General features: G+C 37.6%; 2 protein-coding genes across 2 annotated transcripts in view; both read left to right on the top strand.

Moving 5' to 3' along the window:
* Positions 1–1,534, top strand: part of LOC108233280 (solute carrier family 2, facilitated glucose transporter member 1) — a 22,883-nt gene extending 21,349 nt beyond the window's left edge. The window contains exon 11 of the mRNA XM_017411647.3: positions 1,192–1,534. Coding sequence (XP_017267136.1) covers positions 1,192–1,371 — 180 coding nt within the window. The 3' untranslated portion in view covers positions 1,372–1,534. The remainder of the gene's footprint in view (positions 1–1,191) is intronic.
* A 3,846-nt stretch (positions 1,535–5,380) lies between these two features.
* Positions 5,381–10,965, top strand: LOC108233918. Its single transcript, XM_037977948.1, has 5 exons — positions 5,381–5,563; positions 5,687–5,995; positions 7,444–7,515; positions 10,419–10,526; positions 10,609–10,965. Exons 1-5 carry the CDS (start codon positions 5,500–5,502, stop codon positions 10,935–10,937), a joined length of 882 nt encoding a protein of 293 aa, XP_037833876.1. The 5' UTR covers positions 5,381–5,499; the 3' UTR covers positions 10,938–10,965.
* Positions 10,966–14,569: the final 3,604 nt, after the last annotated feature.

Here is a 14,569-nt window from a genome sequence, read left to right as displayed (position 1 = left end):
AATAGTATCAAAAATGCTTCTTACGAAGCGCTTACCCAGCACACTCCAAGCCAATCCTAGTGCTGCGTTCAGCGGCGTCTTGTTACGGAGCGCCTACGAACCGTTGAGCAGAGCTAAGCTAGCCTGGGTGCACTGAGGGAGTTTAGATGTAGATCTCACGGGCAGAAAGCGAGAATGAGTTGAGAGGGGTAGGTTGGCCGTGATATCGGATGGTGGGTGGAGCCACGGTCACGGCTCAACCTGTCTGTCACAGACAGACGTGATGTCATTGGAGCTTCCGTAGTTGGTCACGCTGAGGCGATTCCCATAGTGAAACACCGAGCGAACTTAGAAAAAGAACCAACTTTTAGAACGGTTCAACTCTTGTTTTATTGTTTGATTTTCTTCTGCATGCTTTAAATCAGGCTGAATCATTCAAGTTACCAGTTATCTAGGTAAAGTACTACCTTCAGAGTCTGTTTTAAACATTATTATCACTGCAGCTAAAGGCAATAATGGTTTTGTGTTTATTTGTCTGTAGTGTTAGAAAAATATCTCATGAACCACTACATGGATTTAACGAAGCACTTGAAAAGTAACTACTGGGTGAACATTCGAAACTCATTGCTTTTGAAGTCAGTCCAATTTAAGATGGCTGCCACAGCTAAGCAGCCTTGTTCAATACAAATGTGGCTAAAACATGTGAAAATCACATGTGAAGCAGTTGTTCTAAACATTTTCTGGTGTGATATTGGAGCATTTTTAATCCTCCTGCTGACCTTGGGTCAAAATGACCCCTAAAGCCTCAGTTTTAAAACTGAAGCCTCAGTGGTCATTTTGACCCAAGCACAGCAGGAGGGTTAACATGTTCATGTGATCTCATGTGATCACCTATTTTAACCATATGGGATCGCATATGAAGTCAAAATTCCTGTGATTTTTTTTTTCCATCAGGACAAGGTTTGGTCAAAATGGCTACAACTCCATCTTTACTCAGACTAAGAGGATTTTAATCTAACACTCTGGCATGAAAGGTGGCTGGTGATATGCATTTCTTCAAGAAATGCTGAGCCTTTCATTGTTTAGATGTATTTTACTGCCATGTTAGGATTATGGCACAGATTTTCAAGGCCCTCTCTGGTTATGTAAAGCAAAATAATAAAAAAAATACTGTACTTAATGAATTTCTTTTGTTTTCTCAATCTCTCACAGAAAATCTGTGGCCCTTGTGTTTACCTAATTTTTATGGCGATGGCTCTGCTGACCTTCATTTTAACATGGATGCGCCTCCCAGAGACAAGAGGTCGCACTTTTGATGACATTGCAGAGGAGTTCAGAGGAGCAGAAGAAATCCCTTTGCACAACAGCACTGGATTTAACACTTTCATCTGAAGAACTTCTCACTCAGTACTAATTTGAACTTGGATTATACATATCAATAGTGGAGCACAGCAAATTAATTTTGGTTTCATTTATTATGTTCTAAATTCTATCTATCTATCTATCTATCTATCTATCTATCTATCTATCTATCTATCTATCTATCTATCTATCTATCTATCTATCTATCTATCTATCTATCTATCTATCTATCTATCTATCTATCTATCTATCTATCTATCTATCTATCTATCTATCTATCTATCTATCTATATTTCTGTCATTCTCCACCATCCTTGGTGGAGTCTCCCACTTTGACTGTGGGACCTCCAGTCCATACTCGTCACAGATTTTCCTGTATACTATTCCAGCATCCAGGCATCCACAAATAGGCCTCCAATTAATTCAAATGTTGTCAACTAACCAGTCAAAAACTTGACTTGTTTTGCAGCCTTAGTGTATGTAAATTTGTGCCTTTATTTGGGTATTTAGCAAATAGAAATAGTTTTGGGAATCCTAACTGACCTAAAACAGGAAATGTTTAGTATGATTTATTGTCAGACAGTGAGAAAGAAATGGTTGTCTTTTTATACAGTGTATGTAAATATTTGGTTTCAACTGTCCTCTTGAACACATAACCCGCTCTGCAGGAGACTACGTTCATAGTTTTGGTCAAAGGTGCAGGTAAGAAGCACTTTTTTCACTGGTTCATTTCCTGATAATAAATCACAGATTTAAAAAATCTGACTGAAACAACTCATTTATTGTCAGTCAGATATACTGATTGTTGATGCCTTGTAAACCAGTTTACAAGCTTGATTGATTTAAACATCTTAAATGTTAAACTATCAGATAGTTAACAAAAAATAAATAAATTTAATAGTCAACATAAAAAGCCACCATTGTGTCACATTTATATCTCTATTTAATCTGTCTCACCAATGTTCTCTTTAAAAGGGTTTCCTGCCATGCTGAGACACAGCAGTGCAAATTGTTATTGTTCTGTGAAATCTCACATATCTCTGAGTTATGTACAGTTGAAAGACATCTGTGAAAACCAGCTACAAGGATAAATAATTAGTAACACACAAACCACAGGGAGACAAAAGGGTCCTTGTCACTTGTTAAAACTCAAAGCAAAAAAGTAGTTGGTTGAGCTTTAGTTTGTGATTAACTGGCTACCTGTCCAGAGTATACCCTGCCTTCCACACAATGAACACTAGAAATAGACACCAGCTTCCTCACAAAGCTGCATGGTAAAAGCAGGTAAAAAATGGATGGATAGATGGATGGATATTGCAGACAAATTTGGTTAAATTCATTTTCTTTTTAAAATACTGTAGCTTAATTTAAGGATTGCTGCTGTATCGTGAAGCAACCCCTCTTTTCTTACCATCTGACCTACTTTTAACTTTCCAGCAACTGTGTAAAAGGTCATTCTGTTGTGATTGAAACCCTGGATAAAGTGTTTATCAAGATCTCATCACGGAGTGTCCTTCATACTCACTTACAGTTCATTTAAGATTCAAACAAACTATAATTTATCCAGAGATGAAATCTGTTCTTTCAATTTAAATGTGTTGGAAAATGAATGGTGTTCCCTTATCTAATAAGAAATTAGTCAAGTGTTTCAACAAATTTTGTTCCTAAAATTGCTCTGTGTCATTACAGAAGACATCCCATGATCAAGGTAACAGAATCTGGAATGGGTAATCTAATCGATAACAGTGCAACAGTGATTGAAATGTTTTATCTGCATTTTGTTCTGACAGAACCTTTGAACAGGTGAAGATAAGCTTTGTCTGTGCAGACACTTGGTTACCGACTATGTCACAATCTGAGTGGCTGATGATAATTGGATGTCTCGTCACTTTTGATAGAACTAGAGGGACCCTGGCTCTTTGCTCAATCTTCGTTTTGTCTTTATCATCCATTCTGGACCCGGTCCCTATTTTTTCGTTTGTCATATTTGTTCTACCCAAGTTTGAAATGTACATTTTTTCTAAATTTGTTTTGTAAATATTAGCAGTAAAACTAACAAAAGTTAACAAGAACTATTTGCAACTTTAAGAGATAAACCCAGTTGAAGAATAGCCCCTAAATGCAGCATTTTTCTCTAACCTTTGACTCCATCAGCCGAAGAGTTTCAGACCAGTCCTCAAACCCACCCTTGGGTGACCTTGGATGAAACGCTGACCCACTGACCATCAGTGGTCTTTGGGCCTCAACCTGCTTCCTCTCTGTGGTTCTGCTGAGGTCCGATCAGCCTCTCTGGAGTCACTCAGAAAGACAAGAATAACAGCTGGCTCCACAGCCTTGATCCGGTAAGGCACCCTCAAATATTTTCCTCCTGGAGATGAGAATAGCAATGTTTGGGTCTAGTTATGACATTTAAACTGATGCAAGTTGATAAACAAAATGCACATTTCTAATCTGATATTTCTTCAAACTAATTTGACAGAATTATTAACAATCTTTTGATCTAAATTCCAAAGTGAAAGACTTACCAAACAAACTAAATTCTCCAAGTCTTTGTGCATGTAAAACTTCAAACTTAGATCCTGTTCTCAAACATCCTGTTTAAAACATTCTCATATTTCAGATATTTTACAATCAAAATCTTCCCACTCCTTAAGTATAAAGGGTAATTTCTGCCTCCTTTTTATACTTGTGAAATCAGTGGGAAGTAAATATAACAATTTAAATTAGGTTCAAATAATTCAGAGTAATTACTTGATGCCAAAACTCAGAATGTTAAATGAAATGATGCGTGATCTCTGATCGATCAAAAACATGTTTTATGTAGTTCAAATGACTCTCAGGACACAAATAAAATCAGTGAATGGAAATTATGTAGGTCAGAGATTGAAAACTAAAACTAAACTTCAGTTAGCAGAAAAGTAGGTAAACAAGGAAGATGTGCTACTCAGGCCTGCAAACCATTACGATTATTTATTTATTTTTATTTACCGTTTAAACTTTTTTTAAGAGCTTGAAGCATCACCCCCTCCTGCAGGTGGCGCCCTACATCACCACCTATATGGCGTATACTAAGAGCTGGCTCTGTTTTGTACAATATTTTTTCACTCACTCACCAGCAGGGAGCAGACAGAAACAAGTGAAATTTGGATAAAACCAGACATTTCCTCAGATTAAAGAATGAAGAAACTGCTTCCTGTTTACTAACTGAAGTGATGATGTAGATAAGTGTGAGACGCCTCCCCCAGTCTCTACATTCAGACTGAGGTGTTCTCAACCACTGATGCTGAAAACCTACAATCTGAAAGGAGAGCTAGCTGCTGCAGCCTATCAAATCACCACTTTTTAAACATGATTTTCATGTTCTGCATGTTTTTTGTTACTTATTTGCCAAGAAACATTGGTAAGGGAAAAATATTACTTGCAAGACAAAAGTTGACCAAACACCTCCTTTCATCATTAAGAAAACTGGTCAATCTGTGGACAGTGAGATTAAATGTTCACACAAGATACCAAATTATCAAGTTATTCTGCGGTACAAACAAGACGAGCTCGATTTTAAATAGTTAAAAAAAACTTTATTGTATTTTTTCCCCACTGAGAACAAATTTTTCATTGGGTCATTTTATTTTATTGTAGTTGAAAAAATAACAAAGCTGGTAGTTTCATAAAGAAATATTAAATGTCAAAAGCTGAGAATCACTATTTTATAGGAAGTATGTAAGATTTGGATTTAGGATTGTAAAGTTATAATGATAATGTGGTAGGATGAAAATGTTTTAAATCATTTGCTGTACCTTTTGTCATCCTAAACATCTTTTTTGTTGCAAAAATCTATTGAAATCTAAAAAGTGAGATGATGAAAATCCCCCAAACTAGGTGCAACTTTTACTTTGTTTTAGTCTAAATCTGAAAATTTATCTTTATCATTTAACAGTATGAAAATGTCACTGAAGTGAAGAATAATGACTGCATACTGATGTTTTTGACTGTAGGGGGACCTGAAGGACCATTTATATTTCTAACAGCAGTGAAAGTGAGAGTGTTGGTGTGTGTCGAGCAGTTCTCAGCATCACATCACAAACTGTGGTGACACTCCCACATGCTGTTCTTTATATTTGTGTAAAAGTATCTAAGACTGACAGTTTCTGTCTGAAAACCATGGATCTTATCCTGAACAAACAAAGCATCTTCAGATTATTACTGATTGCACTCTGGATTTCAGGTAATTTCAATTGTAGACTGTTTTAGCTCCTAATGGTATTTGTGTTTGAAATGAACGACATAAAGGCAACAACATATCTGTTATATATATACACTGAAGTTAACCTTATTGTCAAACCAACAGGTCAAACTGGTGGAAGTGAAGTCAACCAGATTCCTCTTCTGTGGCAAAAACAAGGAGAGAATGCAACAATAGGCTGCAGCCACACCAAGGGTGCAAGCTATTTCCAGATGTACTGGTACAGACAGCTTCCTGGAGAAAACATGAAACTAATCGTGTTTACAGCACTGGGAAAAAAAGAACATGATTTTGAAGGTTTCAGCACTAAGAAGTTCTCAGCCACCAAGCCTGACGCTCAGAGGGGAACATTCAGTGTGTTGAATCTGGAGGCAGCAGATAATGGCTTGTATTTCTGTGCTGTGAGTGAGCACAGTGACACAAATACATGTTAGAGCTGAACAGAAACCCCACAGCTCTGTCAGCCCAGCAGTTCTTATATTCTCCTGTTTGGTTGTGGGTCTCACCACACAGAGTGTGCCAATCCCAGCTGCAACCAGTTTTTAGTTGAATTTCAGCTATAAAGACTTGATCAAATACACACTGAATTAAAGGCCTAGCATTCCTTGAAGAAATGCATATCAGCCACCACCTTTCATGCCACAATTTTATACCAAGATTATCATATGATAAAAAGGAACAAAGTTAGCAGAAAAGTAGGTGAAAAACCTTGACAAACGCTAAACTGAGCAACAAAACTAAAAGAAACAGGTTTTTAGCAAGTGGTGAAGATGTGAGCAGAGGCTCCTTTACAGCAGCTTCATGAGGCCTCTGCAAATGTTTTCTCAGAGCATCTGTCTAGAAGAGATGTAGAGAAGATTTACAATTACTGTACAGTAGAGAAAAAACATGTAGCTGCAGCAGACAGACAATTACCTGATGTGTTCAACATGAAAATATGATATATGAACATGAATATGATATACTAAAATAAACCAGGTTACACTACAGTTACACCTTAGCTACAGTAGCAGTCACATTGCTTCAGTTTATCTTAGCCTCGATTTGGTACAAATGAAAATACAAACAGCATTTTTTTTAATGTTAGCAAAGACTACCTCTACACTGGGACTTCTTTTCAACTTCTTTTTTTCAGCTTTCTGAAAGCAAAATATAACTTGTTGTTAACATCTGTCAATAGGAGCTGCTACTTGAGATGTGCACCAGTAACTTGTCCCCTCGCCCGCGTCCACAGAGGACAGTGCAGGACAGGTTCTGGACCAGGACAGTAATGAGAAAAACAGGTATGGGTAGAGGGATGTATTTTTTTTCCTGTTTGTTCATTTGTTTATTTTCAAGAGACTAATCAGGGCTGCAAATTATTACTATTATTTATTTATTTTTATTTACTGTTTTAACTTTTTATAAGAGCTTGAAGCATCACCCCCTCCTGCAGGTGGCGCCCTTCATAAGGGCTGGCTCTGTTTTCTACAATATTTTTTTACTCACCCACCAGCAGGGAGCAGTCAGAAACAAGTGGAATTTGGATAAAACCAAACATTTCCTCAGATTAAAGAATGAAGAAACTGCTTCCTGTTTACTAACTGAAGTGATGATGTAGATAAGTGTGAGACGCCTCCCCCAGTCTCTACATTCAGACTGAGGCGTTCTCAACCACTGGTGCTGAAAACCTACAATCTGAAAGGAGAGCTAGCTGCTGCAGCCTATCAAATCACCACTTTTTAAACATGATTTTCATGTTCTGCATGTTTTGTTGTCTTCATTTGCCAGGACTTATTGGTAGGGAAAATAAACAATTGCAAGACAACACAAAATTGAAAAAAAAAAATCTTTAGATTAAACTCTTGTCTGCTTTTCCACAGGTGCCTCTGACACCAAACAAGTCGACCAAACACCTCCTTTCATCATTAAGAAAACTGGTCAATCTGTGGACAGTGAGATCAAATGTTCACACAAGATACCAAGTTTTGATTTTATTCTGTGGTACAAACAAGATGAGCACAAGGCCCTGCACCTCTTGGGGTATCTAAATCTGCAGTTTGTGAATCTTGAAAATAATGTGAAAGGGAAGATCAACTTTACAGGAGATGGCCGTAAAGACTCCAGCCTCACGGTTTATGATCTTAAACTGAGTGACAGTGCTGTTTATTTCTGTGCTGCTAAGATGCCACAGTGCTGCAGATTTACCAAGACTCAATGCAAAAACCTTTTATCTGTTGGAGTCACTGAGAAGACATTCAGAACCCTGAACACCTGCAGCCAGGAAGCTTCTCAGCCTGAAATTAGTAGATTTTTCTCAGCAATTATGTCCTGTATGACACAACATTAAAAGTGATATTTAAAACAGTTTAGCAGTGTAGTATAATGGCTGTAAAAGCAGATGAATGTGTATTTTAAATTACAATTTTTCCAGACAAAAAATCTTCCCTAAGCTTTTTTTAAAAACCTAAAGTTATACAACAAACATAAACATATTCAGTTAATGGATGCAGAAAAGTGAGATCAAATGTTTACAGCTGGACTGAGTATGTCTTAGGCAAAAAACATTAGACCCTATCTACACTACTCAAGATGTTTTTCAGAAACTTTGTATCTATTTATATTAACGACTACAGCTCTGTACACACAGTTCTTTAAAAATTGTGAAATATTCACACTATGCCACTAGATGGCAAGAGCATCCACATTAACAGCATTTTTAAACAAAGAAAAAGTAACATTCTTAGCTTAATTAAAGAACAGTTGTAACTTGTTAGTTTTTTGATGCAGTTTACAATTACCACACAATTTTTAACCAGTTCAGTAGACAATAAAAATTTTATGGTGACAGGAATTGGATGAGACAAACATTGAAAAACCAGTAAAATTATTTCATTTTAATTATCTCCATTGTTCTTTTAGTTTCTTCAGCACTGCGTACTGGGGATGCACGAAATAGGCTGCTACATCATCATTTCTCAAATGCTCTGGAGTCCACATGAACACACCAAAAAAAATGTGTTTTAGAAACTCCATTTTGGGAAATGCTTCTAACGATAATTTCTTGCTGCAAAGACTCCATTTAGTGTGAACAGCAGGTGCTATCACAGCTGAAAATCTTCATTTTGAAACATATCTGCTGAAGTGAGTGGCCTCAGGACACTGCAGGGAACCACATAAAATCAGATTTTTTCAGCAAAAAATCCTATTATTACATGATAATGAGTAAATCAACTATTTAAAAGCTCCCCAAAAATACACAGCACAAAATCAATCATCAACTATAGGGGAGCCTCTTTCTCTACTCACTTACTTTGTATACGTCATTTTATATTGAAAGCTCACAGGCTGACCCTCCCCTTTCCTGCAGCTTTTCATGTCTCTGTAACAGGCTCAGACTGTGGCAGTTTCTAAAATACAAGGCATGGATGCAATCATCATAAAACAAGGACTTCTACATTTATTAGTCTTGTTATTGTGCAATTCAGGTAATAAACAATAAACTTTCTATTTCAAGGTTTTAACATGTAATCTCCTAAATGCATGTAACTTTTACTTTTTTATATATATGCAGGTTTTATTCAAGGGAGTGATGTCACGCAGCCCTCCGTTGTCTGGAAAAACAAAGGTGAAAATGCAACAATGGACTGTAGCCACACCAAAGGCGATTTATATTTCCAGATGTACTGGTATAGACAACTGCCAGGAGAAACTATGAAACAAATCGTCTTCACAAGCACCGGCACAAGTCAGCACGATTTCGGAGATTTCAGCAAAGACAAATTCTCAGCCACCAAAACTGTTGCTAGCAGTGGGACTTTCACTGTGAAGAATCTGGGGCCAGAAGATGAAGGCTTGTATTTCTGTGCTGTCAGTAGGCACATTGATACAGGTTGCATGACTGCCTAACAAAAACCCCAACGCAAAATTCACATCAAGACAAAACAAAACAAAAAACCTTAATCTATACTGCAGGGGGACCTCAAGTACCACACACACAATCTCACACTTCCACCTGCCTCTCATCCTTCACATCAGAACCTACAGCACACTGATATTTAGAGTTTCTTCTGTAGAACTGGGGTTCTCAAAAACCTTCTATTTAAAAGTCCAAATCTGATTTCTAGATAATGTTGAAGGTCCAGAACACCTAGCAATAAACAAATACTTTTTAATAAATTTGTAACTTATGAATCCCTCTAACAGTCACGTTGCTCTGCCTGCTGGGGAAAGTTTATTTCAGGGTGTTAGGTTACGTTCACACTGTAGGTCTTAATGGTCAATTTAAATTTTTTGCTCAAATCTGACTTTGTTGCGTGGTTTTTCACATTACATTTTAAAGACTCCAGTGTGAACAGTCTCCTTTTCCCAAAATAATTTTCTTTAAGTACATGTTTTTTTTTCTGATTATTTGCCTTTTTTCTGATCTGTTATAACAAACACTTTTCCAAACACAGGTTAAATATGTGAACGACTAACATCCACAACTTAAATAATCATTTTAGTTTACGTTCAGCCTCCTGAGAAACCTCTGTGACATTTGAATGGCGAGAATAAAGCGGAGTACAGGGAGAACACACACCTGCATGGGAAGAAGATGAAAACTCTACACAGAAAACCCACCAAGATGTGAACCCAGGACCTTCAACAATATTTTAGCAAGTTTGTAAGAAATGGAAGTAAGCCAGTTTTTTCAAAATGTTTCCCACCAACAGGGGGAGACAAATCACAGTAAATGAACTGAGAACAGAAACAAAATTGGCAACGCCCCAAATTCACATTTTTACAAACCACTTTTGGACCTGCTGATAAAGGGAAAATTGAGTCTCTGAATCCACACTTGACTGGTTTTAGCTGTGAAGAACACTGGATCACAGGAAAGAAAGAACAACAAAGGATCCTCTCATTATGTTAAAGTTCACTTTCCTGACCTTTATCGTGTTTCTCCATCCACCAGTTAACGATGGTGAGTATTCCAGAAAAACCAAGAGACAACAAAGTAAATAATGTAATGGCTTTCCTGAACATCTGTTTGTTCTTGATCATAGGTGCTTCTGACCAAACCTTTGTCTTCCAAACGCCACCTTCCATTATTAAGAAACCTGGTGAATCTGTTGATGGTGAGATCCACTGTTCGCACAACGCATCAGATTCTGACCACCTCCTTTGGTACAAACAAGACAAACACCAAGCACCCAAGTGTCTGGGATATCTGAATCGGAATATGCCTCACCCAGAGGAGGACGTGGAGGACAGAATCAACTTTGCCGGAGAAAGCAGTGACTATTCCAACCTAACAATTTCAGCTGTTTCAGTAAATGACAGTGCAGTGTATTTTTGTGCTGTGAGTCAACACAGTATGGAAGAATCTGCTTAATTCATTACAAAAACTCTGCTGTACAATCTAAACACCTGCAGCCAGCCTTCATGTAACTAACTGTTTGACACATTTCGGGGTTTATGTTATAGACTCACAGTCACAGTTTTCTTTCATTCATTTCTTTCATTTATCTAAAGTTAAACAAAATTAAGACTGAAAAAAGCCAAACATTCAAGCTACTCCAGGTTCGTTACGTTCTGTCCATCTAAGTGAGACCCATTTTTATTGCTTGCTGCTATAAAAGGAGGGTAATCATATACTTGCCTGTTTGTTTTGTTTGTCTGTTAGCAAAATGTCTCCTGAACCACTGGATGAATTTGAATGAAACTCTCAGAAAGTAATCATTGGACGTACATCTACAACTCATTAATGTTTGATGTCAACCAAATCCAAGACATCTGCCACAGCTAATCAGTCTTAGAAATAATCATTTTTAAAAAATGGCTATGATGCAGCCAGTCAACTCAGATTGTGCGACAGCTTAGAGGAAAACTTTGTCAATAACTGTTGAAGTAAATCTGGTTTGTTTGTCTGTTAGCAAAATATCTCATGAACTACAGGACAGAGTTTCATGAAACTCTCTGAAAGTAATCATTGGATGTGCATCTACAGCTGATTAACTTTCAGACTCAGTCTAATTCAAGATGACTGCCACAGCTAATCAACTTTAGCAAATACAAATATAACTACAACTGAGTCAATTCTACAGATATTACACTAAAATTTGCTGTGGTAGTAGCTGAGAGGCATCTCCTTCACATACTCTGAGTGCTAACACGTGACACAAGACCTTGGATTAAAACTTTGGCATACAAGGCAGCGGGCAAAATGCATTCCTTCAAAGAATGCTAGTTTTATGATGTAGAATTCAAAAGTCAGTCCGAATTAAAATTAGGGGTTTTTTTTGGAACAACTCTCAATTTCAGTTTTAAGACATAAGGCATCTACATATAGGCCTTTCTTTCTCAACATGCTTCTGACCTTGATATATGGTTCCCAGTAGTGACGACACGTAGGGGAGTCAACCTTTTGGTCTCATCTGCACTTGAACTCCTGATGCAGTGACACTCCCACCTTGCAGTTAGTCTATAAATAAGACTTCAGTGGTTTTTGTCAAACAGAAGATGGACGCTATGATTAAGCAAAGCTTTCTAATACAACTGTTTCTTTGGCTGTGGACCCCAGGTACTTCCTTGTTAAACTAGGCTTTTATAAATTCAAATTCTAGTGAAATCACTTCATGTTTGGCAGTAAAATATCCCAACTGGTAAAGTTTTGTTTGTTTGATAAAATGTCTGTTGAAAACTAAATCGTTGTCATTGTTCAGAGTTTACATATGAACTTTTTTTATACAGGTGTATCTGATGGCAGCGATGTCATCCAGACCCATGTGATGCTGAAATACCAGGGTGAAAATGCTACAATGGAGTGCAGACACGTCAAGGGGGTCGGATATTTTCAGATGTTCTGGTACAGAAAGCTGCCAGGAGAACCCATGAAACAAATTGTGTACAATGTTGCAAACAACAAACCTTATTTTGAACCCGATTTTGCAAATGAAAGATTCTCGATCATCAAGCAGGATCACCTCAGTGGGAGGTTTACAGTGAAGAATGTGGCAGCAGGAGATAACGGTCTGTACTTCTGTGCGGTGGGTGAACACAATGATACAATTACACCCTAAGCCTGAACAAAAACTTCTGTTTTGTTGTCTGTTGTCTCATGTGCCACAGGGGATGTCAAAAACCACAAATACACAACTCCACAAGAACAGAACACAAAGCAAAGGAGCTCCCACCTGCAACTCTTATCTCTTCCAACATGCTGCTGTTTGTGAATTTTCCATCATGTGAATCTTTTAGTGTATTGCTACCACATTAAGTATGGCAGCATTGAAATATTCTACATAAATGTTTCTTTTCTGACTTGTCATAAACCCAGGTCAAATGATTGATGGTAGTTATATCAAACCCTCATACAATGAAAAGACCAGGGTTACAAAGTAAAAATACATTGCAGCCACACAAAGGATATGCAGAATGTAATCAATCAGAAGAGGTTGGCTCCTTGGTACTGTCTAAGTCAGACCTGTGAACTTTAAAGCAGAATCAGGAGAAACAGTTACATTTTAAGAAAGCCTTTTCCAAAGCTAGAATAGATGACAACAAAAACAGCTCCAGGTTTATTACTGTACTGTGGTCAGACTGACAGAGTCGCAGCTCTAAAACAGTAATGATGACTTCATAAGATTCATGTGATGAGCTGGCAACCTATCCATAGTGTACCCCATCTCTTGCCCAATGCCAGAATTAAAGGGTACAGATGATGGATAGATAGATAGATAGATAGATAGATAGATAGATAGATAGATAGATAGATAGATAGATAGATAGATAGATAGATAGATAGATAGATAGATAGATAGATAGATAGATAGATAGATAGATAGATAGATAGATAGATAGATAGATAGATAGATAGATAGATAGATGGTTCTATGAAGACAAACAAAATCCCATCTTTCTTACCTCTGTCAAAGGTTCCTCATCAGTTGATATTGTGATACAATTGATCACAATAATCTATTACAGAGCCTTGAACATGATATTGGGATTATAAGATGGTCTGATCTATATTTATCTGATAGATTCCAATTTGTTCATATTAGTCAAGAATTTTCTTTACATAAAGCCAAGATGTTAAAGTGGTTAAATCTTTTCCTAAAATACAAGTGCAATAGCTCTCAAAAGACCAGTTTTTAGTGTGAATTTTTTGTTCCAATAAAAACACCTAATTAAAATAAGCCAGAAATAAAAAAGTTAAAAAACACAGATTAAAAGTAAAAAAAAAAATTGTTCTAAGAAGTCATAAAATCAGTAATGGTTGGATAAAAAAAAAGTTAAAGCACAGCCCATGTTTAGGTCTCAAAGCGACCAGGGGGAACATTATAACTGCTCTGGAAATGGCTGCCTTCAGCGTGCCACCCAGCGGGCCGAAGGCAGCCATGTGCAGATCCCTACCAGCATTATTTGATGCAACATAACCTCATCACCCAGTCACACACCAGCCCTGTAGGAGAGAGAGAGATACTGGCTAGAACCTCCATCCACAGACCTGGTCTGGCAAACTTCTGCTTTCAGGCTGTGCCCCAGATTTCTCTCTGCTTTCTGCTGAACTTGTTTATGATGCTGGAAAGTGATACTGACAGGTGTTGGTAGAGGCTTTACCCCTGCCCAGCTGACATGCATGATGCTTTGTTTTCACCATCCAGTATTCCTCCTGCAGAGGGATGACCAGGGACCATTGGCAGAAATGGCCAATCATGATCACCGGGGGAACTCCCAGTGGCTAGGCCTATGGGCCTTGAGGGGCAGTGTTAAATTAATATCAAATTCTTTTTATATTTCTTGATGATTAAAACAAAGAAGACTGGGCTGCGAACACATGCACCTTGCTCTCACACAACCAGCTGACATTTAGTATGCATTTGAGGGGCTGTTCTACTGAGCCAGGGTTTCCACAAGCTGGGCCTCTGAAAGATGCCTGCCACAGATATAAAAAAAGAAGTGGTGTGAGGATTAAAAAGTGGGAAGAAAGATGACATGGCTAAACATGCCAAATTGAGTGTA

The sequence above is a fragment of the Kryptolebias marmoratus genome, linkage group LG10 (genome assembly GCF_001649575.2).
Source record: "Kryptolebias marmoratus isolate JLee-2015 linkage group LG10, ASM164957v2, whole genome shotgun sequence".
NCBI classification, from domain to species: domain Eukaryota; kingdom Metazoa; phylum Chordata; class Actinopteri; order Cyprinodontiformes; family Rivulidae; genus Kryptolebias; species Kryptolebias marmoratus.
The sequence above is the reverse complement of the archived record's forward strand: the minus strand, read 5'-3'. Positions and strand labels throughout refer to the sequence as shown.

What these genes read in the sequence shown, in the direction of transcription:
- LOC108233918 (XM_037977948.1), top strand. Translation starts at nt 5,500, where the DNA reads ATGGATCTTATCCTGAACAAACAAAGCATCTTCAGATTATTACTGATT. An exon ending in CTGTGCTGTGAGTGAGCACA is followed by an intron (nt 5,996 to 7,443) that starts GTGACACAAATA and finishes GCTTTTCCACAG; the next exon opens with GTGCCTCTGACACCAAACAA. An exon ending in CCATCCACCAGTTAACGATG is followed by an intron (nt 10,527 to 10,608) that starts GTGAGTATTCCA and finishes TCTTGATCATAG; the next exon opens with GTGCTTCTGACCAAACCTTT.